Source organism: Carassius carassius, chromosome 29 (genome assembly GCF_963082965.1).
Source record: "Carassius carassius chromosome 29, fCarCar2.1, whole genome shotgun sequence".
NCBI classification, from domain to species: Eukaryota; Metazoa; Chordata; class Actinopteri; order Cypriniformes; family Cyprinidae; genus Carassius; species Carassius carassius.
The window spans coordinates 6,340,161-6,367,050 of NC_081783.1; the positions used below are offsets into that span (position 1 = coordinate 6,340,161).

The 26,890-nt window shown below is 39.2% G+C and overlaps 2 protein-coding genes and 1 long non-coding RNA gene across 4 annotated transcripts in view; 2 read left to right on the forward strand and 1 right to left on the reverse strand.

Moving 5' to 3' along the window:
- mrpl11 (mitochondrial ribosomal protein L11) overlaps positions 1-4,291 on the forward strand; it is a 28,720-nt gene extending 24,429 nt beyond the window's left edge. For both annotated transcript variants that reach the window (XM_059515573.1, XM_059515574.1), the window contains exons 4-6: positions 2,088-2,181; positions 2,659-2,818; positions 4,096-4,291. In XM_059515573.1, coding sequence (XP_059371556.1) covers positions 2,088-2,181; positions 2,659-2,818; positions 4,096-4,204 — 363 coding nt within the window. In that variant the 3' untranslated portion in view covers positions 4,205-4,291. The remainder of the gene's footprint in view (positions 1-2,087; positions 2,182-2,658; positions 2,819-4,095) is intronic.
- Positions 4,292-14,128: 9,837 nt separating this feature from the next.
- npas4a (neuronal PAS domain protein 4a) lies at positions 14,129-18,666 on the reverse strand. The gene is made up of 8 exons (XM_059515576.1): positions 18,165-18,666; positions 17,599-17,762; positions 17,351-17,453; positions 16,960-17,266; positions 16,749-16,858; positions 16,373-16,508; positions 14,500-16,280; positions 14,129-14,388 (listed from the first exon to the last, which is right to left on the reverse strand). Exons 1-8 carry the CDS (start codon positions 18,337-18,339, stop codon positions 14,360-14,362), a joined length of 2,805 nt encoding a protein of 934 aa, XP_059371559.1. The 5' UTR covers positions 18,340-18,666; the 3' UTR covers positions 14,129-14,359.
- Positions 18,667-20,090: 1,424 nt separating this feature from the next.
- Positions 20,091-22,765, forward strand: LOC132110083 (uncharacterized). Its single transcript, XR_009424581.1, has 2 exons — positions 20,091-20,230; positions 22,450-22,765. It is a non-coding gene; the product is annotated as an uncharacterized LOC132110083 (long non-coding RNA).
- The last annotated feature ends 4,125 nt before the right edge of the window (positions 22,766-26,890 follow it).

Genomic DNA, 26,890 nt, shown 5'->3' on the forward strand with positions numbered 1-26,890 from the left:
TCATGCTAGCTCTTCATCGCGATTTCAAAATAAAAGTATAAACCCTCACTCTAAATTCACACGTTTTGATATCCACATATTCAAGAAAATGGCTGTAGCATTTCTGTTGTAAAGAAATGGCAAATATTAAAGATTAAGTAGACATTTGAATTAAATGTATTTTAGTAAATATTAAACGGATTAGATTGTGCAGTAAAGCGTAAAAACTATCTTTAGGCCCTCTGCACTCATTTGTTACAATGGAATATAAACAATATTCCATTGTATAAACCATGAATTATAAAAATTTAGGTTTTTATCATGCACATTCAAGTCTATCTTCAAATATGTGAGTGACAGTTAAGGGGTTTTAAACTGATTATTACTGCCTCATTGCTTTTATGTATCTTAAGTAATTTTAAAGACTATTGTTTACTTAAGTCTATTTTAATTACTACAAAAGACTAATTATAATTATCCGATTAAACGTCAGAGTTTTCAGATTACTTGATTAATCATCCGATTTTTTGAACACCACTATTTAGTTAGTTAATCAATATTATATATAGTATTATAATATAAAATTGTCATCATTTACTAATTCTCGTGATTTTCTTTGTTTTGTATGAAAAACAACATTGCGAGCATTCTTCAGAAAGCCTCAACAATGAAAGGATATGATAACCAAGCTCCAAAAAGGAAAAAGAGCAAAATAAAAAGAGTCAAAATGACTTGTGTACTGTATTGCAGGCCATTGCATGGAAAATAGAAGTTTTGGACATCCTGCTATAAATACTGTCTTTATGTTCCACAAAAGATAAAGGCAGGCATGTTTCAAAGGACATGAGGCTGAGTAAATGATGACAGAATGATTATTTGTTGGGTGATATTGTGGAATATGAAACTCCATTGCCAAACAAAAGGAAAAATACTTTTTTATGATTCATTCTTTGAGTCCTACAGGCAGATTAGGGCCTAAAGCTAGCGTCCTCTCACTATACTGATTAGCATTCGACAGGGATTGAAGATTAGCCTGTGCTACGTGATCTTTAGCTCCAGGGGGTGTAGAGAATATTCTGGTTGTGTTTGCAGCACAATGCTTGCTCTAGGCTTGAGCCGGATGGCTGCAATGCATTTTAGCCAGGCTGTCTCCCCAAGTCAGACTGCCAGTGAAGTCCCAGTTGTCCCATTAAGCTGTCTGCTGCACACTCAATTGTTTTGAGCCTCTCTATGCAGACTAATCCCTGCCTTAAAGCTTTGGTTTCAGCAGGCCTGACTGTCGAGGGTGTGTGCCGGGGGAACGGAGGGTGTGGATGTGTGCGTCTGGTTTCACTCGACTCGACTCTAAGTTTATGAGAGGCTGTCAGAGTCTATGGATGCCAATGAGGTTCTGTCAGGCTCCATAGACTCTGTTGGATGCTAATAGGATTTTAGCTCCTCTCGCTGTCGAAGAGGATAGTGTTAGTGATACCAACCATTATGTGCGAAGAGACAGATAGACCGAGAGCGATAGCTTGATGCCCACAAATCCGAAAATGAAAATAAATTTCTGTTCCCCACAGTCTCTACAGATAATCGTCAAAAACAAACTCGACTTGCAATCCATAATGCTGCAGATTTACCTGCAGTAGACAAGGGTTTTCTCAGATATTGTAAGCTTCATTTATCATTTATTATGTAGTTTTTATATGATTTTATGACACTGACATTTTACTTAATTTGGTTGCTATTTACACAACATGGGTTTAATTCACATTTTCTCTTTTTCTTTTGATGGCAAGCACAGCTTTTTTAATGTATGGGCTTATTGTGAACACACCTTTTTTATCTTTTTTCTTTTTTTTTCTTGAGGGGGCAACAGTTGCAGTCAGAAAATAGTTATTTTAAAATGTGATTATATTTAATATTTAATATGATGGTTTCTACTGCATTTGTGATCAAATAAATGCAGCCTTGGTGAGCGGTTAAAAAAACATGAAATCCTACCAACCCCATATCTTTGTGTTTACTTCTTTAATTTTGAATCCACCTGGCTCCAAAATGACCTGGGATAGTTTGAATGGGCGTGATGTGTCTGACTGAGCTTACCTCTCTTTTGTTTCCTCCAGTCGGACAGGACGTATGACCTGAAAATTGGGCAGCCCACTGTGTCTTACTTCTTGAAACAGGCCGCCGGCATTGAAAAAGGAGCCGGAAAGACTGGTAAGAGAGACCTATTGAAGTCAGGGCGGCTCTGGCCATACATCCTTCCTTCCATCGCTCAGCAGTCAATTTGTATATCTCGCCACCGCCTTATGTTTCAGTAATGGACAGACTTCCCCCTGCAGGGTGTTTTGGTTCAGATTGAATTTTTTGACTGATGATATATTGATGATGAGCTGCACTGGTGGAGAGCTGTGCAATTACTAAGGGGAGCGCTGCGCTGAAGGTGGCATGTTAAAAAAAGAGAATTATGGATTTGCTTCATTTTCATACGTTTCACTCCAGCTCAATTATTCTTTCTTGTGCGCCCACTCTTTCCCCTTCCCCTCTCTTTCCGTTACCTCTCCCCTTTACTCCATCTCCACTTCCATTTTTCTCAATCATGGCCAACCACACCTCCTGCTGGTTTCTCTTTCTGTGCTACTGTTTCTCATCACCTGTTCCTCTCTTTCCCCTCCCCCATGTTCCTCCACTCAGGGCATGAGATCGCAGGTATGGTGACGGTGAGGGCTGTATATGAGATCGCACAGGTCAAATCACAGGATGACAGCTTTAAGTTGCGAGACATCTCTATGCAGAACGTTGTCAAGAGCATCATCGGTTCAGCCAGATCCCTCGGCATCAAAGTCGTCAATGAGTGAGAGTCCTTCAAACTTCATTCTACTGCATTCTTCACAACATACAATACAACGTTTGGATAGATTCATTCTTGCTATTTTTCACAATGCAGAACATTAGCAAAGTCTTCAAAGCTACAGAATAACAAAAATAAAGGTACAAGAATTATGTAATAGCCAAAAATGTAGAGTATAATAAAAATGAGTCATTGTATTAATCAAGGATGCATTCAATTGATCATTAATCAGTTTTAATTACATTTATTATAATTATATTATTTAATTAAGTATTAATATATCAGCATATTAGAATGATTTCATGTGACACTGAAATCTAGCTTTAACATTACAGGAATAAATTACATTTTAAAATATATTAAAATAGTTTTTTTAATTTGTAACAATGTTCCACAATACTGTATTTTTGTCAAATAAATGCCTGGGTGAGACTTCTCTCAAAAACATTACAAATCTTGCCATTTTCAGATATTCAGGTAGTATATCTCTTTAAAAAAATTAATGGAAATATTAGTTTTATTAAGAAATGCATTCGTAGGCATGATTTATATTAAAAACTATTTTCAAGCATCTTTTGTGTTTTCTGCATGTCTGGTCTCCACTGTGAGTTTTAAACATCCATCTTTTCCTTGTATAAATATTGCAGACATCCCACCACCTAGTGAAGACCTTAATAAGAGATGTGAATAAATAATGGCTGAATAAATCAAGTCTTACTTCACACGCTCGCCGATGACTTCAGTTCTCGTGCTCGTGTGGAATTTTATGCCATTTCTCAATGTTGAGAATTGCACTTGATCTGCAGCCTTTTAAAAATGAATCATAAAATTCATGTTTTGTATAATTAATGCCTTAATAACGCTGAGAAATTGTAAGGGATGCTGCTGTCTCATGTACTGAAACTATTCATTAGAGGAGTGTTTGCTTGACCGCTACCAGAGCCTTTTCTATATCCTCAATCTCTACGACATCAAATGTCATTGAGCCATTGAAATTTGGCAACATTTAGACAGGCAAAAAAAGCAGCCTGTTCTCTTAGCAGAGTCGTGTCTTTTCTTAAACCGAACCTCTTTAATAAATGAACCATGTCACTGAGGCATAAATGCCCAGACCCATCATTTGTGCATGAGGGAACCGCAATGCTCGCCTTGCATTTCAATCGATTGCTAGAAATGTTTGAAATGTAAAATAGATGTATTTGTTGATATGCCTCTAATCTCCGTCTTCTCTGTCACCCTCACGATGCTCCCCCTCTCCTCTCCTGTCATCCCTCTGTCAGCCTGTCACCAGAAGAGTACAGGGAGTTTCTCCGAGAGCGTGAGGAGAGACTGAAGGCAGAAGCCGAGGCAGCAGCCGCTGAGGCAGCAGCTGCAGTTAAGAAGAAATGAAGAGCTGCTGTGTGCTAGAGTTGTTTATCAATACGAAACCCCCGTTCACATGGATGTGTTTTTCTAATAAAATGCTGCTCATTTGCATCCAGATGTACTGAAGTGTATTTTTTTTCTCAATATCTCTCATTGTTGAATCTGTCCTGCCTCCTGACTACTCTGTACCTCCCCCACTCTCCCTTTTTTTTCTCTGCCTCCTACAGGCTTTTTTTAGGCCTCTGAGCCACTTTCACCTACTCTTTCTCTCACATCCATTGGCTTACCCATCTCTCCTAACTATCTCTCGGTAATAGTACAGGTTTTTTTTATAACTGCTGTGTCTTCTGACATCTTCGCTGAAGTAGATTTCCCTTTGGCAACACTGTGACAAAGCCTGATATGCATTGACAAATAAGGATATTTTAACACTATATACGTATTTATTTGGGGTTCTATACATATAGATTTGGGCTCTGTTCAGATTTATTTTTACAATAATTAAGATCTGTGGTAAATACAAATTGACAATACTTGGATGTTTTGCTCTACATAGTAAATTATACACACCCATAATGAAAACATGAATTTTTTTAAGCAGTTATGTTTTTTTTTTTTAAACAAATGTTTGTAATAAGTATCTACGTGAGACCGATTGGGGTGTGAGTGTGTGCAGTTTACCACACACCTTATTTTATTCATGGATTTGAAACTCCCTTTATAAAAACCCATAGGAAAAATCTCAAGGGAACCCAAGACGAATTAGTCTTCTGGGTTTTGACGTCACAGCTGCAGCACTCTATTTGCAAACATTAACAGCTTTAGCTTATAATACAACCTTTACCTGCATATATACACTCTACTCGCATAAAGTGATATATTATGTAGCATATAATAACCGCTTGATTGCTTATATTGTTGTGAAATGTAAACTATAACATTGCCCAGCTGTTATCAGCTAAATGCAACCAAAAGGTATAAAGATATTAAAGGAATAGTTCACACAAAAATGAAAATCTGCTGAAAATGTACTCACTCTCAGGTCATCCAAGATGTAGCAGTTTGTTTCTTCAATCAGTACAGATTTGGAGAAATTTAGCATTACATCACTTGCTCACCACTGGATCCTCTGCAGTGAATGGGTGCCGTCAGAAGAAGAATCCAAATAGCTGATAAAAATATCACAGTAATCCACAAGTAATCCATATTTTGTTAAGCGGAAAGCTGCTTGTTTGTAAGGAACAAATCCATCAAGGCATTATCCATCGCATCTGGTCAACATAGCAGTTCATAATCAATAATAATGCTTCCATCAGTTAAAAAGTGTGTCTTCTGTTGTCATCTCACATCAAAATCTAATTGTAAACCGTGCTTGAGCTTCCATATTTCTCCTGATTCAGAGGAGACAACCTTTTCCCTAAAGAAATAAATATTATGGCTAGAGGATTTGTATTTTAGTCAGAAGCATCATTTAAGGGGTGGTGTTGGCGCAGTGGATAAGACACATGCCTTTGGTGTGAGAGACCTGGGTTCGAATCCACTGTGAGACACCAATGTGTCTCTGAGCAAGACACTTAACCCCTAGTTGCTCCAGAGGCGTGCGACATCTGACATACATTGCAAATTGTAAGTCGTTTTGGATAAAAGCGTCAGCTAAATTAATAAATGTAAGTATAATGTGGATTATTGTGATTTTTATCAGCTGTTTAGACTCTCTTTCTGACGGCACCCATTCACTGCAGAGGAACCATTTGTGAAGTGATGCTAAATTTCTCAAAATCTGTTCAAATGAAGAAACAAACTCATCTAGATGTTGGATGGCCTGAGGGTGAGTAAAATTTACAGCAAAAAAAAAAATTATATATATATAGATAGATATTAAAACCATAAACATCACAATGGTCTGTTGGGATACAGACTTGACTATTGAGATATAGCTTGGGAAAGAAATCTTGGAAGTGTCTGCCTGTGTAGGCAAAGGGAAAATGTATAATGCATGTAATTTGGTCTGTGATGGAGTAGCCCGTCTGACCCAGTGACTTTACAAGCACTGTCAAATCACTTTCCTTAAAGTCAAGTGCATTTGTGATTGTTTTCCAAACGCTTGTCAAAAGTGAATGAAGGGCAGAGATTTTTTTTCTCCGTGAGTACCGCAGTAGACTGTCTCTGATTTGAACAAGATTGTGGTGACCGTACACTATCCAGACTAAAGTGACAGAGTTTGTCCATGTCGCTGTCTGCAATTTCACAAGAACAGAGAAGGACGAGAGATGATAACATAAAAAGGATGTGATTTCTCATCTGGCCTCTTGTCCCCCAAACCCCCCCTCCCTCTCTTTTATCAAGTGATGGCTGTTATATTTGGTGTTTGTAGAGAGCAAAAAACATCAGAATCTGTACATGCATTAGATGAAGCTTGTCAAGGTGCAGAATCTCACATAAGCCCTTTAGGGGTTTAGAGTCTTTTCCAGACACGGTCATGTGGTCTTGTAAGATCCGCAGTGGGTTTTTGCTATACAAATGAGATTTGGTGTTATGTGATTCAACCCCTCTTCATTATTATACACCTGTAGTGAACCTCACACTACACTACCTTCCGAATATTGCAGAAAGTACAGTATACAGGACCCCACATGGAGAGGGTGCTTGTTGCAGAGCCAAATAGGAGGAGATGGAGCTCTAGCGCCCCCTCTCTGGATGTAATGGGTGGAGCTAGACACCCAACCACACCCTAACTCTACCCATTAGTTCACACAGAGGTGGAGCTGGATATCCAGAGAGGGAGAGCTGGAGTTAATTTGGCTCTGCATTGAGCAGTACTTGCAAAAATATAGCACAGACTTTAGTCAGGCTAGCGCCATGTTTCATTTTTTAATAGGAATGAAAATGAGGCTGGGAGAGGTACAGTGTGTTTAGTGGATTCGTACTGTAGTTTAACCTCTTAACAACATGCCAATTATTCAGCTAAAAAAACATATTTCTGAAGAAATTTACAGTATAGACAAAAACTCCACAAAACTGTTTTTAAGGGGGTCATGAAGTGAGAAACCAAAATTCCCTTGATATTTTCACATATAAGAGGTCACTGTACTATAAAAGCATCCTGTAAATTTCAGAACTCAAAACTTTCTAGTTAGTCTAAAAACAGCTTGTTTTGAAGCCATTCTGCCAAAACGACATGTAGAATGGACAACTCTATGATATGATAATGTGACTAAACACTGCCTCAAAGAAGAAGATCAACACCTGCTTCTACATCACTGCCTGTTTAGCCCTGTCCATCAATTCATGCATGTAGTGTAAATAAAGAAAGGGGCGAATAAGAAATATAACAGACGCTGTGCAGTGGCAAGTTGAGGAAAAACAGTGTTTGCATTGCCTTCCTTCTGATCACAACATAAGGAAATATTGGATGAACTTATTTTTAATGAAGTTCCAGACCGCATCAGTAAGAACTTGGTCCTTTGTTCCCTTCATTTAACCGTGGATGCGTTTACAGGCAATAAAAAATGTATAACATTATATAAATTATAAGGGGACCTCAGAGAACAGTACAAAATAACAAAAACGCAGTTCATTACCCCTTTAAATTTTTTTAATATATGCAATAAATCTGTAGCTTTAAACAGTAGGCAACAGACTCATTCACGTAAATTTCTATATGAATATTTATTTGCAGTATGGAACTACAAATTATAGCAAGAATTTAGGCCTACCTCTTGAATATGTCTACATTTGAACAATTTTCTTAGAAATACCAAACATTAGAAGAAGCTTGCTCCACATTAGCTGAACTGATGCTAAGATGCAATTTGAGCTGAATATAATGTCTGCTTCACTTCAAAGAACTCAAGAGGATGAGTGTAACCAAATGGGCAGCAATTTAAAGATTGAGACACTCAAGTGAAGACTTTCCAGGTTAGTCGAATGTTAAAATGAGACCTCATTTACTGGCAACTCTTGCTGCAACTTAGTTGATTGATTGATTGATTGATTGATTGAATGATTGAATTATTGAATGATTCATTGATTCATTGATTCATTGATTCATTGATTGATTGATTGATTGATTGATTTACTACTAGATGTGCTTCAATTTATTTAGAAGGTAGACGTTGAAATATGTCATATTGTGATTATACTGAATACATAGGATAATGCATTTTTCTGCTTGCTTTCCCATTTATTTATTTATTATGTGTATGTGTGGGGGTGGGGGGGTTCTGAAAACACTAACAAAACGGTTCAAGGGGGTTATATTATTAATTCAGCTTGCTTCATATAATGTTTTATTTTTTAATCCAGACTGTTCCTTTACTTTTAATTAGCAGTTTGATTAAGTCTCCTCATCTGAATTTATCCTGATACCTATTATATCTTTTTTGTACTGTAGCCTACCCATGCATTTTCTTAGCATTTAATAAAAGTCCGCTGTCTCAGCATAAATATGAATCTTTACATGGAAATGTTTTTCATTCCAGTATTTCCATATTGTTTTTCATTTTGGCTTTGTTTCCACTGGGTTTCGCACTGGAGAATGAATAATACTTTCACTTTACAATAAGGTCCCATTAGTTAATATTAGTTAACTTATTAACTAACAATGAGCCATACATTTGTTACAGTAGGCTATTTCTTATTCTTTGTCAGCATTAGTTAATAAAAGTGCAGTTTTTCATTCCATGTTAGCTCAGGTCTTTTAAATAATATTAAAATATGTGTTTTTTACATTTCAAAATGTATTAGGCTACATGTTGAAATGAACAAACTGAAATGAATAAATGCTTTAGTAGTAAAAGTATTTTTCACTGTTAATTTAATAATAACTGTAGTTAATTGATTTTAATAAATGGATCCTTATTGTAAACCTGCTTTCTTAATGACTAAATCTGAGCCCCTATTTTATTATAAAGGCTACATTTAATTCTTTGGACTTTTCATAAAATTGCTATTTTATTCACAGAAGGAATGTCCACATGGTGGCACTACATCTTTAAAGGCTGTTGTGGGATGCTAACAGACACAGATAATCATCCATTGGTGAGTGTAACTCCCTCCTCTACATCCTGGATGGAGTGTGCTTTGCATATTACTGTGAGCAAAATGTGAGCCTTTAGCCTGATCTGTGTCCCTGTGTGCATATAATTTTCAAACAGGCGTAACTAGGTGCTTTTGTCTAAAATCTGAGACAAATTTCTCAGATGCTTCTCCTCTGATCTTGGCTTCTGACTGACTTCTGGCTTCAAGCCCCAGTGAGTGGCTTTACTTTCATGTCAACTAACCTTTGTCAGCCGCCTCTACTAACTTCAGATGTCTTTCTGCATAATGAATGCAATCAGTTCTTTAGCTAAAGAGACAAACCGGAGTGTCATCATTATCATTGCATAGCTGTGTGATAACATAAATGAAAATCATGCCAGCCCACAACTGGTGTGCTGAATTTCATGATACATGCCATGTCACAATCAAAAAAGCCATGAAAGGAAGTCCCTCCTCTATACGTTTAGAGTGGTCTATTTCTGAGAAAGTATTAGGTCAACTACTACTGTCTGTTCGGTATAAGTTCAGTTCAGGCTTCCACTTTCTAATGTGTGTGTATTGTATATTTCCACAAGGGGGCATTTTAGTTTCCTCGTATGTACCTACTAATATCTTCTCTGTTTGCTATATGAGCCAGTACTGCGAACTCATGTCCTACAACCAAAAAACACTTTTAAAAAGCATTTTAGTATTCAAATCTTAGATGTTTACTAAGATCATTCTATGATCTATTGAAACCCACGATAATATAAAAAATATTAGTAAGCATATAAAATCATCATTTATTGGGTACTCTTAATTGCGAGGTGGCTTTGCCGAACCCTAACCTCTAATTGTATGAAAATTAGAAAAAAAAAAAAAAATCATTATTGATTTTAAAAGTATCTTTTTTATTCTTTTAAAAAGTGAAGTTCAAAAAGTAAAATAATAATAGTAATAATTTCTTTGTAAATGTATGTAAAAAAGTCACTACCGAAACAGTGTATGTGTTAGTCCATTTGCCAAGACTGATTTTAACTACACCCCTAAATTTATGATCAGGAAATATTCCTGTGTCACCCTCTCTCATAGCTACAAGGTGTGTGTAGATAGGCCCCATCATTTTGAGGTAAATGTGTTCAAAAGTCTGAAATATCTGTGTCTAACTTTAAGGAATGTCACTACCGAACACCTTTTTTTCTGCAATTAAGCAATTTTTTTTTTTTTTTTTTAAATGAAATGTTATGTAATATGTTTACCACTGTTCAGAACTGTGCTAGCTAGCCATGTGCTGATTAGATAAAAAGGAACACATAATCCTCATATTTGGGGAAAAAAAAAATTTTTTTAGTACAGTTATGACATTTTTTATATTTTAGTAGTGTTTTAGTATGTGACTTAAAATTCTGTAATGAGATGTGGTCGCTACGAAAGCATTACTGTCACTACCGAAAAATGTTCGGTCACTACGGAAAAGTGGGATGTTTTGTCAAAAATAAAGTTAACTGAATTATCAACTTAGATGCTATAATACTTTTGGTTCAATATTCAAACTGATGAATCCTTAATTTTGAAATCAAATTTTATCAACTTTTTGCCTTTTACAAAGATAAATTGGATTCAAAATACCAGAGATCTCATAAATTAAAATTGAAAATACAACAAATCATAAATTACACTTGAAATATTGTTAAAAATTGAATTGTTATTGATTTAACTCAGAAAAATGTCAATAAAATAGCAAAAATATATATATTTCCAATGTAGATTAAAGCAAAATATTAATAGATTAATATAACCCTTCTAATTACATTATTATTACTGTTTTGGTAGTGAGAGATTTAGGGAGAGGACAAATATTCCAAAGCTTTTTTGGCAAAAAAAAACTTTCCAACTCTGACTTTGGACCAATTCTGTAGAATGGCCCATAAACAAACATTGTTTGATTCTTGTTTGATTCCTGAGGGGGTGCTACGGACCCAGGGACCATCCACTCAGACACTCAGCAAGTCCAATATGAAGAAGTTATATTTTCTAGATAATGTGTTAGGTCCTACTTTATATGAAGTGGCCTTAACTACTATGTACTTACATTTAAATTAACCATTTGATACAATGCACTTATTGTATACATGCAAGTTTTTACATTGTACTTATATCTATCTATCTATCTATCTATCTATCTATCTATCTATATAGATAGATAGATATATATATGCATCTAGTGGCTGTTCAATTTTGTAGTTTTTATTTTATTGTTTTACTGTAGTTTTTATTTGACCATGCAACTAAATATAGTAATTTTCAGATATACGCAGATTGAAAAAAATAAATCAGTGTTCAGTGATCTTTCTGTACATTGTAAACATAGATTTGTGAAATAAAATAGACAGTTTATGGGGTTTAATTTATGGTTAACAAATGCTGTTATCCTAATTTTAGGATGCTGTATTCTTAGGATTACTACATAGATGCATTCTATTTGACACCAGATGGTGTAAGAGAGCCAATCTGGGTTTCTGTGATACCGTTTAGTCTCAATAAGCTGCAATGGGGGAGCAATAAGAGGCTGGAACAAAATGTTCACATGCTGACGCACTGCTCTGTTCTACTCTTTTATGGCAGATGGTTACTATACTTATGATGCTTGATTATATTTGAGCTCCCCAAGGTGCATTGTGTCTGTCTAAAAATAGAAGGAAAGATGGAGACAGAGAAAATAGGTAGTGGGGATTGTGCTTTACATAAAAGAGCTAGAATTGGGAGGAGGCTTTAAATTACATCTTTTGTTGACTTAACATCGGTTGCTTTAATTGGCTGAATGGCCCTTGTGTATTAAATTCATTAGCATAGCAACACAGCTCTCCCCTCTCTCTCTCTCCTTATTGGGAAAGATGCTGTGAGGAAAGGGAGGAGGGAACTAAAATTGGTGCCTCTGAGCAGGAAAGCCCATATATGGAGTCTGAAAATGCTGTCATACGACGTCAAAATAGCAGGTACATTGAGTGTGGGCTGATATAAAAAGGGGGGGGGGGGGGGGGGGTTACGTGCGTGTGGCATTCGGTACGTGAGTGCGTCAAAGCGGGAAGCTGGCGGTCTGTGCGAGCGCCTCTATGTCAAGTGTGTGCGTCAGTCTGAGTCAGATAGCGTCTCATCGTGAGTGTGCGTCAGAGCTGTTGCTGAGCAGCCCGCGCTCCTGGGAAAGAGTGAGGAGAATGCACTGAAACGAAGGGATACAGCAACAGGGGTGATGGAGGAATGGCAGCGAGGAAAGGACAGTGGTTAGCGAATGTGAAGGCATTGGGAGAAACTACAAAACTGACACATGAGTATTTTTAAGTGCACTTTAATATAAATGCCTCTGTTTTGATGACCAAATACACTTATCAGCGACACAAAAGAACACTGATCCACAATGTCCAGTCTTCATAAATATCATATGTCAAGTATGTTTTTCATCTCATAAGATAGAAATGTCTCTTATATGTACAGACCGTTGTTTGTACAAATGTACAAATGATTACAATCTTTAACCATTTCGCATCATGCCTAGCTAGAGGCACGTGCACAAGCACCCTGTATTTCAGCATACATACAATAAAATTATTAATATTTTTAAACTTAGCATGTAAATAGCTAGAACATAGGAATCAATCCTTTACTTGACCGTAGACAACTCTACGTTAGCATGTTGACACCATGGGAATTAGAATCATTCTCAACCCGTGTCGATAAGTAACTGAATAGAAATAGAACCCCATCTGTATTTTCTCACTCATTTTTTAAAACAAAACTTTGCTTAGTTTTTTTAACCCCTCTCAAAAAAGAAGAATCGATCATTCACACAGTCTTTGTCACCACTCCACACCGCAGACAGCAAAGTTACGATGTCACCGTGGTATTCATTGAATAAAGGTGCTGTTTCTCTTAGCTCTTAGCATTACAAATATTGATGCTGCAAAATTCCATTGCAATTCCTTCTAGCCATGCCCATTGGAGTAGCCAGTTGAATGGATTTGTTACTCCGTCACTCAGTAGTAGCTAGAAATAAGTCCAGTAATGTCCGTGCATGCAAAGCCATGCACAATATTTTGTCCTTCTCCATGGCGGCTTCCACTGCAGCTTGTGTCCACCGGCCAGTAGTAGAACAATTTGAAAACTTGATTTGTCTTGCACACAAAGTGGAATTTGTTCACATTTGTACATCACATTGAAACACATTTGAAATGATATGTCCAAGAATTGCATCCACAAACTCAAAGCCCAAGGTAGTCTGAATTATGTAATTTATAATACTGTTTTTGACATTACAGTTACTGAGATGGAAGATTGGAGAGGTAAGTTAATCAGATGTTGGAAACATGCTGATATTGATACTTTTAGAAACTGGTAATTTTTTTAAATGACCAAATATTGATCATTATGTGAATACTTTCCACACATTGGGCTTTGTTTGTGTGATGCTGGATGACAAGCACTGAGCTAGTAGCTATCTGTTGCTTCTTGCTGAAAGCTTTTTTTCATGTCCGCAAAGTTCACAACTGAGTTTTTTCACTACAAGTGAATACAAATGCATGTCTGTAAGTCAGTTTAAACTGAGTGAAGTGACATTCAGCCAGGTATGGTGACCCATACTCAGAATTTGTGCTCTGCATTTAACCCATCCGAAATGCACACACACAGTGAACACACACACACACTGTGAGCACACTCCCGGAGCAGTGGGCAGCCATTTATGCTGCGGCGCCCGGGGAGCAATTGGGGGTTCGATGCTTTGCTCAAGGGCACCTAAGTCATGGTATTGAAGGTGGAGAGAGAACTGTACATGCACTCCCCCCACCCACAATTCCTGCCAGCCCGGGACTCAAACTCACAACCTTTCGAATGGGAGTCTGACTCTCTAACCATTAGGCCACGACTTCCATTCCATTGCTACCAAAGGGTTGCACTATTATTAACATAAATAAATGGATAATTAGATGAACAATTATGAACGTAACGATTTACTCTCAGTGGATTTGAGGAAAGTTCAAGTCTTTTTTGGCATTATATACATAATGTATATATTTATACAGTTAATTAATATTCACTTTTCAGCAAAAGTAGCTCCATGAAATATGACAATATGCCATACTTAATGAAGTAAGTCACAGACTTATTTTAGAACGGAGGATCACTTCCACTCCCATCTGAAAGATAAAAAGAAGGAACAGGGACAAAATGTTAAAACCATTAACAGTTACTCAGTTTGAAAAAATTACAACAAGGCAAAATTATCAGAAAAAGGTTAAGTTGCTTACCTTTGTGGAAGCACTGTTGCGGCGCATGACTTTGGAGTTGATACAACTCAGGTTGTTGCCCCAGGCCGGGGGCGATCGAGGCATCTGCCCCAAACATGGGTTCCAGGGCGGCCAGCTCCTCGAGGAGGGACTGGGTGCAGGGCAGGCCGGGCGATGCGGGGCTGACAGGCGAGGAGACAGGCAACAAAACTGGGGAGGTGGGGGAGGCAGTCAGTTGCAGTGGTGGAGATGTTGGTATGCCCGTGAATAGAGGCGATGATGCTGCCTCTGTCTCCATGGCAACTTCGCCTGCGGCCTTCTTATCTGCCATGTTGCCTGTGTTGACTGACGACATCATAGCCCCTCGCCCGGCCTCATTGTTACATTGCGCCGATTGGACGCTACAGAAGTGACCGGTACTCAGAGCACAGACCCCGTCAAAATGCAAGGGTGGGCACCAGTACTCAGGAGTGGAGGGGGAGGAGGGAGGACTGGAGTGAAAGGAGGAAGAGGTTGTCGGTGAGAGGGGAGGAGAGGATGAGAGGTCCTGCAGAAGGGTCTCCAAGACACTCTCCTCAAACAGAGAGTCATCATCAGGGAAGATGGGCAGGTCCAAGCCTTTCCAGGACTTGAGTGGGTAGAATTCACCCAACAGTGGGATTGAATCAAGTCCCGCAGAATCAACAGATGGAGACTGGGAGCGTTCAGAAATGGTGGAAGGAACCAGCTTGGTCAGGAGTGGATCTAGGTAGAAGCCCTCTACTAGTGTGCTGATGTGTTGGGCTAAAAGTGAAACCTCTGTTCTCTCTTTTTCTCTCTCACGTAGTGAGGAGAAGAAGGGTAAACTGGGCTGTTTTCCAGGTGAGGCTTCAGGTGTGAGAAGACCTTCTGGTGGGTAAGGTAGTGGCCCATGGGGGACGTCAACATACAGCGGACCATGGACTTCTGGTAAAGTCATAACTGTGCAGTCACCATCTCCTGGACTGTCAGGAGTAGGAGGGAGTTTCTCATAGAGCGACCCACTGCAAGGCTCCACTGGGAAGAGGATCTCTGTGGTTGGAGATGTTATTGTGAGAGGCAAAATAGTTGATAGTGTTGTCGTAGGAGGTGGGCTGCCTTGTGGGTTCGTTGGCTCAGATGGAGAAAGAGATGGAGCCATCGTCGTTGTTACTGTTGCAGTTGAAGCAAGAGGAGGTGGTGAGGTAGCCCCAGTAGGATCAAAGCTAAAATGAGGTTCCCCGAAGGGGAAATTGCTTCCACCTAGTTGAGGTGTGTATGGGGGTGTGCACACAAACTCCTTGGTCTGTTGGGCCTGGGAGTCAGGCACAGGGGGAAGAGGAAGGGGCAATGCTGGTAGAGGAGGATCTATCTGGAATGCTGGTGGCAGCAGAATATTCTGAGTGAGGAAGTCCAAGTCAGACACTGTTGCAACCGTGACTGGAATTGGAGATGATGCAGAGGCAGGACTGGCCACAGGTATGCTGGGCTCATGTTGGAAGAAGCTCTCCTCTTCCAACGAGGAGAGACTGGAACGTGGGCCACTCTCCAGTTGTGCAGGCTCCATTGAGGAGCTGCCACCTTGCTCCTCAGTAGATCCTGCACTGCATGCAGCTGTGCTAAAGTCAAATGACTGACCGGAGAGGCCACTGCTTCCTGGTGTAAACACTTGGTCAGGGCTTGAGAGTGTTTCTGGACTCTGTAAGCTTAGGCTTTCTTGTTGGGAAGTGCTTGAGCCCAGCACCAAGGAGAGCTGGGTTTGTTCAGAGCTCAGCTGCTGTCTGACTGACCATGCCTCTGTCTCACTGTGGAAAAGAGAAAAGACACAGAATTAATGAAATTCTTACTTGTTTGAGCTTTGTTAGTCTGGACTTTTCAGATATATGATGAGTCTTACCTGATAATGTAATTGTTACTGACAATAGGGGTTTCCCCAGTTTCCAGCTGCAAGACCATGTAAAGCCAGACCCATGAGTGATCTGCAGTCTCTACACGAACTACCATTTCAGCCCTGCCCTCTCCTCCCTCTCTCACTGTGTGTGAAAAAAAGATTGGTAAGTCAAAACATATTCAACTTCTTGTGAGGTTTTATGTCATGTCTTGGCGAGTGGTCAGAAGTGCTTTTTTACAGCAGATGCACATTACTCTGTATTGTTCTCTGTAAGTGTCAAATGTTGATAGGCAACTGTAAGCTAAAAGAGTGCTCATGCTGGGCCTAACCAAGCAAATAAAGCTGAATTTTGTGTGTTTAGTCATTCAGGAATGAGACTCACATAGACTGCAGTGCTGAGCTGAGGCATGTGAAAGATCCTGAGGATGCAGGAAGCTGTACCAAGATTGGGACCGCAGAGTCTCCACATTTACACCCAAATAAACATTCACACTGAAAGTTGAAAAAAAGGAAAAGTTTAAGAATTTTCTTGAAGCATATAATTATTGGTATGTCACAGTTTTAGAGAAAACACCTAAAGAATTTAACCTTACCTATCTTGTGCTTCCTGAAGTCTCATGTCACGGCTGTGCTGAGAACGGAAACATGGCAGGAAGAAGCTGCTCTCTAGTGCAGGAGATGAAGGTGGTTCTCTGTCCGGGGCAGTTCCGCTTCGGGACGTGTGAGGCTCCAGAGGAGTACAGAAACATACCCACACTGGGTTGGAAGTCCAGTAGGATCCTGGGGAAGACTCCCTGGGAGTTTGTGACAGGCAGCGGGCACGGATTAAAACAAGCTTATTGCCTGCACTCTGCCTACGCACTGATTTGGAGGTGTTGAATCTGCAGCGGAACAGACGATCTAAGGAGGAAAGACACGAAAATAATGAGCACTTAGAAATCTGATATATATTTTGTATCTGCGTGCCATTTTTAAAGATCTTACCTGTGTCAGGTGAAGTTGGAGGCACCAAATTACTCCTCATAATAAAGTGGTCTGCACTGTCTATTATGTCGTATACACTGTCCCCTTGAGAGACCAAATCTACCTAAATATTCAAAAAAGAATACACTGTAGGTGAACTTCCTTTTTCATTCATATTGCTTATGAATAGGCTGAAATAATTTGAGATGAAAGGGAGAGGAAGCCTAAAAAGATTTAATGAGAATAACTTTTTTGTCTGCTTGACTCACCATTGAGTGTCCGAGTTGCTCTGAGATGCTGTCTGACAGGTACAGTAGCTTCCCTTCTCCAGTCAATAGCAGAAGAAAACCTGGCATCATTTGCACCAACTCATTCAGTTCATGAAATGTGAGGAATCCTGCAGTTTCCTCAGCACCGCTATCTGCAGCTGTATCTGAAAGAAGTCATTTTAAGTCTGAATAAACTATTACATTTCATTTGTAAGAAAAGTGAAAAAAAAAAGATCATCTACGAATGCGATGGCACGTTTTTTTATTTCAGCACCATGGACAGCGTTTGTGTTTCAGCACCATGGAGAGAAATATCGTTTCAAAGCGCTGTTTAAAGTGTATGTTCTTTTGTGTCTTATAAATTGTTATCTTTATTTTATAGCATGAGCAGCCCACATAGTGTTAAAAAAATAATAATAAAGATGCACCTGTTTGCTTTAGCTCGCGGCAACAAGAACGTAATATGAAGTATTGCCTCAACACAAACTCAGATCTATGAAGCTTTGAGGATTACTTAAAAGGCCTTTAGTCAACTGTTTTTACAAAACAACTGAAATTATATTTACCTTGACTGAAGAAGACAGACTTTCTCGTGTACATGCAAGCCAGCGACATGATATGAAGATAGGAGAGACGAGACTTGTCCGCATCGGAGATAGGCAACAAGTCCTTCAGGTTTCTAATCTCTGAGTTTATCTGGTCTCTTCGAGCTTTCGACGCTCCTTTGGTGGACCGATACATTGTGTTGACTAACGCTGAGGACTCTTTCTGAGCTTCGCTGAAAGTGTTGACTGAGGTTGAAGTTGAGAAAAGTGTGAGGCTCCTTGCCAAAAGAGTTTAGGCGCGTTCACAGGTGTGTCATCTCAGCCCTTGTTCAGAGTGAGGCTGCTCTTCTCCCTTCGCCTGCCTCTCACGGGTGTCCCCCCGCGGTTCCGCCACAGCGCCTGGCTCAGGTTGTGGATGGGAAGCTGGATGGATCTTTCCTCCTGATCGGAGATTGAGTCTGTCCGCTACTGCTGAAGCAGTCTCTCGCCCAGATATCCGGAGTCCGTAAATCTGGTGTAGTAGCATTGCAAGCCGGTAACTTATATAGGCTGGGGCTTCACCAGTGTAGGGGGGCTCCCAACGCGCCAACACCGGCGTAAAAAAAAACGCAAGGGGAGGGGGGCCGGGGGGGATTTATACGTTTCATATCAGTGTAGCAATGCTGAAACTCACTCGTCTCACCCCTCCCAAACCGCGTGCTCTGACTCTGCTCCGACGTCAGCATCCCCTCTCTGCTTTGATGACGTTGGCTTGAAATCGGGAGCTCCGGCGACGCAAAAAGCCCGATTTGGACAAAACCGAGCAATGGGCGGGGACAGAGAGTGAAACGTAGACGGAGTCACCGCACTCCGGTGTATAGACGTGTACAGAGAAGGGGGGTTCTGTTTCTGACCTGCATACGAACAAGATAGAGGAGCAGTCTCCCCTAGTCATCATGCTGATTGCCTCCAACCGACCGAGTTGAGATATGATTCAGAAAATTATTTCTGTCTTGTATTCCAGTGTCTTCCACTGCATGTTCATGCATGGACGCAGAAAGGGTTTGCATGGAAGCACGGATTCAATCCCTGACATTACTGCTGTAATTTCATGCATCGCAGCATTATTTGCGTCAGTTTCCACATGGCAAACTGTGTGACCATAGAATTAATTCTTCAAGGGATTTCCATTCATAAAAGGGCAGATTATAGTAGCATGCGGGACAATGCGCTGCAGTGCTTATGGTGACTTTAAATGCAGCAGTGCATGTGAAACTTAATTATTATTAAATGCTTTCTCTTTGTCATTATAAGGGAAAATGGGCGAGCATAGACAAGGACAACAGCTGTATTGAGTTATTTCTTATGAGTTTGTGTGCGTAAGGCGACATTGAGAGGAAGAGCCAATGGCTCACTGAGAACCTGTAGTCGCAGTAATAGGGGACACGTAATTGGTTGCTTCATTATGAACTTTTGATGCTCCTTACAAGGGCAGTGTGAATGAGACAGCAAGTTTAAGAATTAAATGGACATCAGGTAGGGTTAGCCATCATGCCTATAACTCTGAATAGATTTTGTTCATGAATGACTCTTATCTATCAAAATGTCAACTGTAACGGGGAAGCATTTTGTTTAAGTTGCATGAATACATTACAAATTACAAAATGTGCATTGTGATAAAAAATATTTTACTCGCCTCTATTTAATTTTAAACATTTTTATTCAACATGCAATCATATATGAAAAAAAAAGTTTAAATATAAAATAAAGGTCGACGACTCTCAAATGTGGTCTACATGGTCCAATTTCTCTGTTATCTAATATCAACTGTGATCACAAATCAAATTATAAACTACAAACTGGTGTTAAACTTGAAATCACTCCCTGGTCTCACCTAAATAACCTAAAACACCTGTCAAACAATTGCTCGTTCATATCACAAGCTCTGCTGACGCGTCTTTGCATCCTCTCTGGACAGTTTGTTCCGTCCATAATGTCCGACAAGCCTAGTGTCACAGACAGAAGTCTGTTTAGAGCCCTCGCTGCGGTTCTGCCATTCGAGTCGATTCGTTTTCTGAAGAGGAAGCGAAGTAGCCTGTTCAGTGAAGGTGAGCTATTTTTAGCAACATGCAGAAACACCAGTGCTTTTAGGAAAGTTAGCACAGTGTTACCCTTGTGGCTTACCGCGGTTATTCAACGATGCAATAAATCATGCGTTTCATTTTCATTCGTGATAAATGACCAAGCGGTAATTAACATAATAAACATTTTGAGATTAATACTATTTAATTGTAATTAAAATGCTATTTTAGACGGAATCAAAATGTGTTCGTCCCTCATTCACCAGTCCATCAGATGCACGCGCACGTTTCTGAAACCTGTTGGGCTTGAGGAGCGCGCGCGAATTGATCATTTCGCTTTTCTAAAAATAGCCCATGGCTAGTGTCTGACAAACGCAATTCGCAAATCTGAATTTACTGTCCTCGGCGACACATTTAGTTTTTTTAATCAAACATTTGTGTTTCGTGATCAAAAATAGTTGGTTGAGTAGCAGTAATTAGGGGTTGAATATTAACGGACAGTGGGTTATATATGATATATGCGTGATAAGCTATCCCTTAAACAAAACAAAGCTGGTTTTTGTTAGTCTCGGAAAGACTAACGGTTCTTCCAGCCCAAATCTCATCTTAAACTAGCTAACAGAAAAGCTTAACCAGGATGGGAGACCACCTTACTGGTTTAGTTTCAGGTGTTCTTTTCAGCAGACTTTACATTAGAGATGTTCTTATCACGTTAATACATAATTTTTGGCTATGGCGTTAATATCAGGAAGACACAGAACAGAGTTAGTGTCCTTAACTATTAACTATTGACTAAGTCTGAATTCTATTCAAGATTCATTGAATTAAAGTTTTACATTTTGTTCGTTTTGATGTGATAGAAAAGGCATCTTGTAGTTGCTTAGACTAATCAGGATGCACTCATATTTAGTGGCAGAATCATGCAATCTGATGCTGGTTATAGATCAAGCTGATCCCTATAATGATCCTTTGTAATTATAGTGCATCCATCTGCAGTGCATCCATTTGTGATTAAACCCTGGCAGTTGTCATCCGTTAAAAAATTTCACCTCTTAAAATGGTTGATTTTTCTGTTAGAAGGCCCACAGAGTGATTCAGAAGCACTGAAGCGTGCAAGGCTTTTTTTGTGGCTTTTTCTATAGTTTGTATGAATAGCCTGTGCTATTTGATATCTTCAAAGCAGAGACACTAAAATATGGAACACCATTGTTGTTGAGGATGTTTCCTTCGGAACCCATTTCTGGTAAACTGGCCGTAATCAATGAGCACCATTGAGTGCAAATTCTGATAAGTTAAATGAGTGGTCATCTCCAGTGCATAAAGTAGATGCAAATGCATATGTAAAGGTTTAATCGAAATTGCTCCTCTGCAGTGAATGGATGCTGTCAGAATGAGAGTGCAAACATCACAATAATCCTCAAGTAATCCACAAAAAAATCCATCATTTTAACATTTTAACATGAAACGGTGGCTTCTGGCCTCCGTCACTCTTCCTCCGGTGAAGAATTACATCTCCTGTTGTCATCTCACATCAATTTTGGACTGTTTTTGCTTGTAAACAAAAACTCATCTAAATAATAGATGGCTTGAGATTGAGTATTTGTAATTTTTTTTATTTTTGGTGAAGTATGTCTTTAATTGCATTTCCTTCATTATTCTAAATTACATACATAAGGTAAAGGCAAGTTGGTTGATTTTCAATCAGGATTTTCTGATCGTCTAGGGGCAAAAGATAATAGTCGAGTGCCTGCCGGATGTGAGTAAATGAATAATGCCCAGTATGACATCCCTCTGTTATAGCAGTATGTCCCTGGGAACAGGAAGATGTCATTTAGCCTGTGCCCAGAGAGCACGACTGAGTTGACTCTGCCCACTTGAAGCCTCCTCTGATTTTACACACAGTGGACAAAAATAACCATGCAGGAAATGGAGAAGTAACACAATTTTAAGAATGGGAATATCTAGTCTTTTCGACCCAATAATAGATTCATTTCAAGATTAAAATGAGAAAATATGCCATGCATTAAACACATATTATGTTTGGAACCAGTTGAGCTAATTCTAAAGTCATCTGTGCAACTTTAATTCTGCTCTTCCATCAGAGTTTTGCAAGTGCACTGAAAGTAAGAAGAATTGTAGAAAATACTTTGAGAAACAAAATGTCATTGGCCTCTTGTGCAGCTGAAGTATGCTTATCCTCTATTTCAAGATTCTTTCTCTCCGCACTGCTGTTTATTTTTACACAGAGAGAATCAAGGTCTTCACTCTGCCTCTTGAAAGAAAGGAGCTAACCTGTCGCCTAGCAACACCTCCCACTCCTGCCGAAGCCAGAGGAATAGAAGAGAGGAAGAGGAAGGACTGAACCTGTCTATGAAACTGATAAGACAGACAGAGGTAAAGAGTAGGGTATGATGTTGCCTTTAAAGTCAAGAGACGCCAGCTCATCATGCCAATGTGTGGGCATATCAGTGATATCCATAGCCCACTGAGAGGCTGATGAAGTTGCACCTGTCGTGGCATTTTAATCGTCTAGATTTAAGTATAATAAATTATCGAATGCATTTTTCAGCTGTGTGCTGCTTGATTCATATAAACTATTGTGAGTGAGCAGATGTAACACTCAGACACCCACACACTACCTCCCTCCCTTCCCTATCTCTGTCAGAGATACTTCCCCAGCCTGCAGGCTGGTGGGGTTTTGTTTGGTAGGAATTTTTTTATTTATTTTTTATTTTTTGCAGTGTATTTTTAGACCCAGGGCTCAGAACAGTGAGAAAATGTGGACTTTTTATCAGGTTCTGTGAATGGTGACTACTAATTTATGACTTTTTCATTGACAAACGTCAGTCCTTGCTGTAGTTTTGCATATGTCCTGCCCTTTAAATCTCAGTTCTTTCTCTTTTTGTTAAGAAATATTTCCACCGATCTATTTATAGTCCAGCAAACGCGTTCTATAATCCCATCAGGTCTTTTTTCCCCTCTTGCTGTTTAAGCTCGCTACTCAATTCCAGCGCTACATGCCAGCACATTGTGCTCTCACCCTCCTTTTTCGCTCCGTCTCTCTTTCCCTTCGTAAGTTGTTGCTGATGCAAGGTTGCCATGGTGACGTGATGTAGATGTGTGACATCAAAACAGACCTCAAGCAGCAGATTTTTTTCCCTTTCAGTCTGTCGCTCACTCAGTTCTCCCATCTCATTTCATATTAAGCCAAAGGCATTGCATTACAAAACACCTCTGTGAGCTTCTGATTTAAACCCACCTCACAAATGTAAGATGTCCTTTTAATTGTACATCCTGCAATTTCTCTTATAGTAATGCAGCTCTTAGTGACCATAAGAGATTCATTATTCTTCTCCATTCAGGTCTGTCTTTGAGAGTAGCGATCAATGATTCAGTATGTGTCTTTTTTTCACTTTGCCCATCTCTGTGCATTTCGATCTGACTGCAATGTGTTTTCAATGCAACTATAGTCTTTGTTACTGTCTTTGTAGTGCCCAGGTTTGTTCTTTATCCTTTTCATCTGTAGCTGTTGTTGTTGGGATCCACATTAAAAATCTAGCATTAAAAACATCCTTAAAAAGTAAAAAAAAATACTTTTCTAAAATGCAAGTGAACATTTTAATTTTTTAATATCTTGTGGACACTTTCTAAGTCCGTAATCAGATGTAATGGGATGTTCATGTTAATTTGTCAGTTCAACGATTCACTCAAATTGTAATATGCTGATATAAATGTAATTTGTTATATAAAATATGTATGAAATTAGAAAAATGCAAATGCAAGGTCAACAAATCAGTGGAAAATTAAGTGAATATGAAGTTTCATAAAGCATTGCATAACTATTAAAGAGAGTGGGCAGAGATGGTTAGAAAGAGGAAGAGAGTAATGCACAGGGAGGGAGGGAGAAAGTAAGGTACTTCAGGGCCTTTTTAGGCTCCAGGCTAAAGTTATGATTATTGCTTTTATCCATCCTCAATTTCCCCTTTCCTGTCTCTCTTTGCAAGCAAATATGTTTTTCCCCCCGAGAACTGATAATTTCCCCATGATTAGTGATCATCTCTGCAGCATGAACACTTCTGCACAGTCGGAAGTAGGGAAGTAGAATGGCCTGTGTCATTCCCCAAGCCTGGACTTGAACAAAAGCAAGTTTTTTTTTTTGTTTTTTTTTGGCCCACTGAATCATCGGTATGAATTTATGAATGGGGAGTCCATTACCTGACAGTTTTGCTCAACTCACGCTCTGAGTCATCTATGCTGAATGAACATCCTAAGCACTTATAGGAGTCATACCATGAGGACTCATATTTTCCTTCCAGTACTTAAAAGAGTTAATTATGAAACATACAGTAACTTTCAGAATTCAAGTTCCTTCCCATTTCATCATTTACATCAATTGCATTACATTAGAGCAAGCTGCAAAAAATGGTTCGTTCTGAACTTCTTGGACAAACCAAGGAAGTTAAATATAGCTAGAGGGTTATATGTTAGCATTCACATTCATCTCAAAACCAAATGCTTGGCTGTGGTTGTTGTTAGCCAGTCAATTCTGTCTAAGGGTCAGAGAGAGTATGAAAGGGGTCATAAAAACAGATAGATTATGACTGTGTTTGGTGCCAAAAAAACTTTACCAACATATGTCAATGTAAATGCATTACCAAAAGTTAGCCTTAAAGGAATAGTTCACTACAAAAATGAAAAAGCTGTCACTCACCCTCATGTCGTTATGAAATCTGAGAGCTTTCTGACCCTGCATAGACCGCAACGCACCTACCATGTTCAAGGCCTAGAAAGGTAGTAAGGACATCATTAAAATATTTCATGTGACTTTCAGTGGTTCAACCTTTATTTACGAGAATAATAATTTTTATGTGCAAAGAAAACAAAAATAATGATATTATTCAACCATTTCTTTTCTTCTGTGTCAATCTTCGACATGCGTTCACTAGAGTACTATGTGTGACGTGTGTGGTGCTACTGATGCAGGAGCTGGCTTTCTGACATGGAGCCAAGGTACACTGCGCCTTGTTTACAAATAGAGGAATGCACACGCACGTGTCATGGTTTTGATGTGGATTGTGGCAGAGACTGACACAGAATAGAAGAAATTGTTAAAGTCATTGTTTTTGTTTTCTTCGCACACAAAAAGTATTCTTGTAGCTTCATAAAATTAAGGTTGAATTACTGTTGTCACAACAGTGTCTTTACTACCTTTCTGGGTCTTGCATTGCTGTCAATGCAGATTCGAAAAGCTCTTGGATTTCATCAAAAATATCAAAGTTTGTGTTCTGAAGATGAATGAAGGTCTTACGGGTTTGGAATGTTATGAGGGTGAGGAATTAATGGGTGAAATATCCCTTTAGGTAATTAACGAGCAAAGGTACGAAGGTTTATCTTTGAGGGTACAAGCTATTTTCTGGCAGGTTTTTATGAAGGGCAGGACCATAAAATATGTTGTGTTTTACACCAAATGTGCATCATATATGCCTTTATGCTTTATGAACTGAATGAAGTCATCTAGCAGAGCAGTGGAATGTGAGTGTGATTTGCATTTTTGCAATATGTTGTTAAATCTGCCTGAAGCGTCATTTCGTTTTGCCACAGAAGGTGTTTTTTAACACCCTATGTTAACACTCAGCAGTCAGACTCTCACCCGGAGGCTCATTCATGGTGACAGTCTCTAACACATTACTCATTCACTCATCATGAGGATAGACTCACTTTACTCTCTCACTCTCTCCATCTTTAATTTCTAACTCCATCTTTTATCACAAAAAAAAACTCGTTTTACCCCTCTCTTGATGCTCATTTTGAAGCATTAGGCCTCAGATCTAAATATTTGCATCCTTCGGCCATATGTGCATGAGATACAGTAAGTCACACTCATTTTGATTCTGAATGCTTAGTGTTTCATATGTTTTTACTGATTGAAAAATATTCTCCCTTCTTCAGTGAAGGAATTCTCTTTTTTTATTGCCATCCCTCTGCTCGCACACCCACGCGACCATAGCAACACAATGTCATATCATAGTAACCACATTTAGGCAGGAAGAAAAAATTAAGTGTGGGTTGTAGAGGTATCTTTCACTGACCAGTTTAAAGATGGCTCCTCATATTCAATGTTTTACAGTGGTGAGATTATGAAAGTCATCTATCACTAAATTCAGATGGAGTCTGAATATTAAACCTATATTTAAGTCTTTGTAATAGAGGTGCAAGCATATAAAGTACCAGATATTCGCTATACGTCTTATTTGAAATTACCTGTCAATCCTGATTCTGGTTCCCAGTTTGTAAGCCACATAATGTAATTAGCTTCCTCATTAGTTTCATCTGAATAGCCAATCAGTGGCAGATGAGGTAGTTGACTCTTGTTATCAGAGTCACTCCAGCTCAGATGTGGCCCTAATCAAGGAGCGTCTGTAATATTCAGAGGTCAAATTAATTTCCTTAAACAAATGGCCCAATTATCAGTGACCAACATGTGTCCCCTTTCACTTTCCATCTGTAAAGAGGCCCCTGTCTGCTCTTCTATGGAGATCCTCCATTATTCGGGATGCGCTGGACTGGAGCTAATGAGAAACACTAATGGAGCAACTCTTTAAACCCCAGTCACCCGTTTGAGCAGGTTATACTCCACGTGGAACCTGCTAACGGTCTGAAGAGGGTCGCAAAACATTACAATTGACA

Excerpts from the sequence above, each read along its gene's own strand:
- npas4a (XM_059515576.1), bottom strand. The coding sequence starts at position 18,339 with ATGTATCGGTCCACCAAAGGAGCGTCGAAAGCTCGAAGAGACCAGATA. Across the intron at positions 16,281-16,372 it reads AGTAACAATTACATTATCAG|TGAGACAGAGGCATGGTCAG; the intron begins GTAAGACTCATC and ends TCTTTTCCACAG. Across the intron at positions 14,389-14,499 it reads GCAACAGTGCTTCCACAAAG|ATGGGAGTGGAAGTGATCCT; the intron begins GTAAGCAACTTA and ends TTTATCTTTCAG.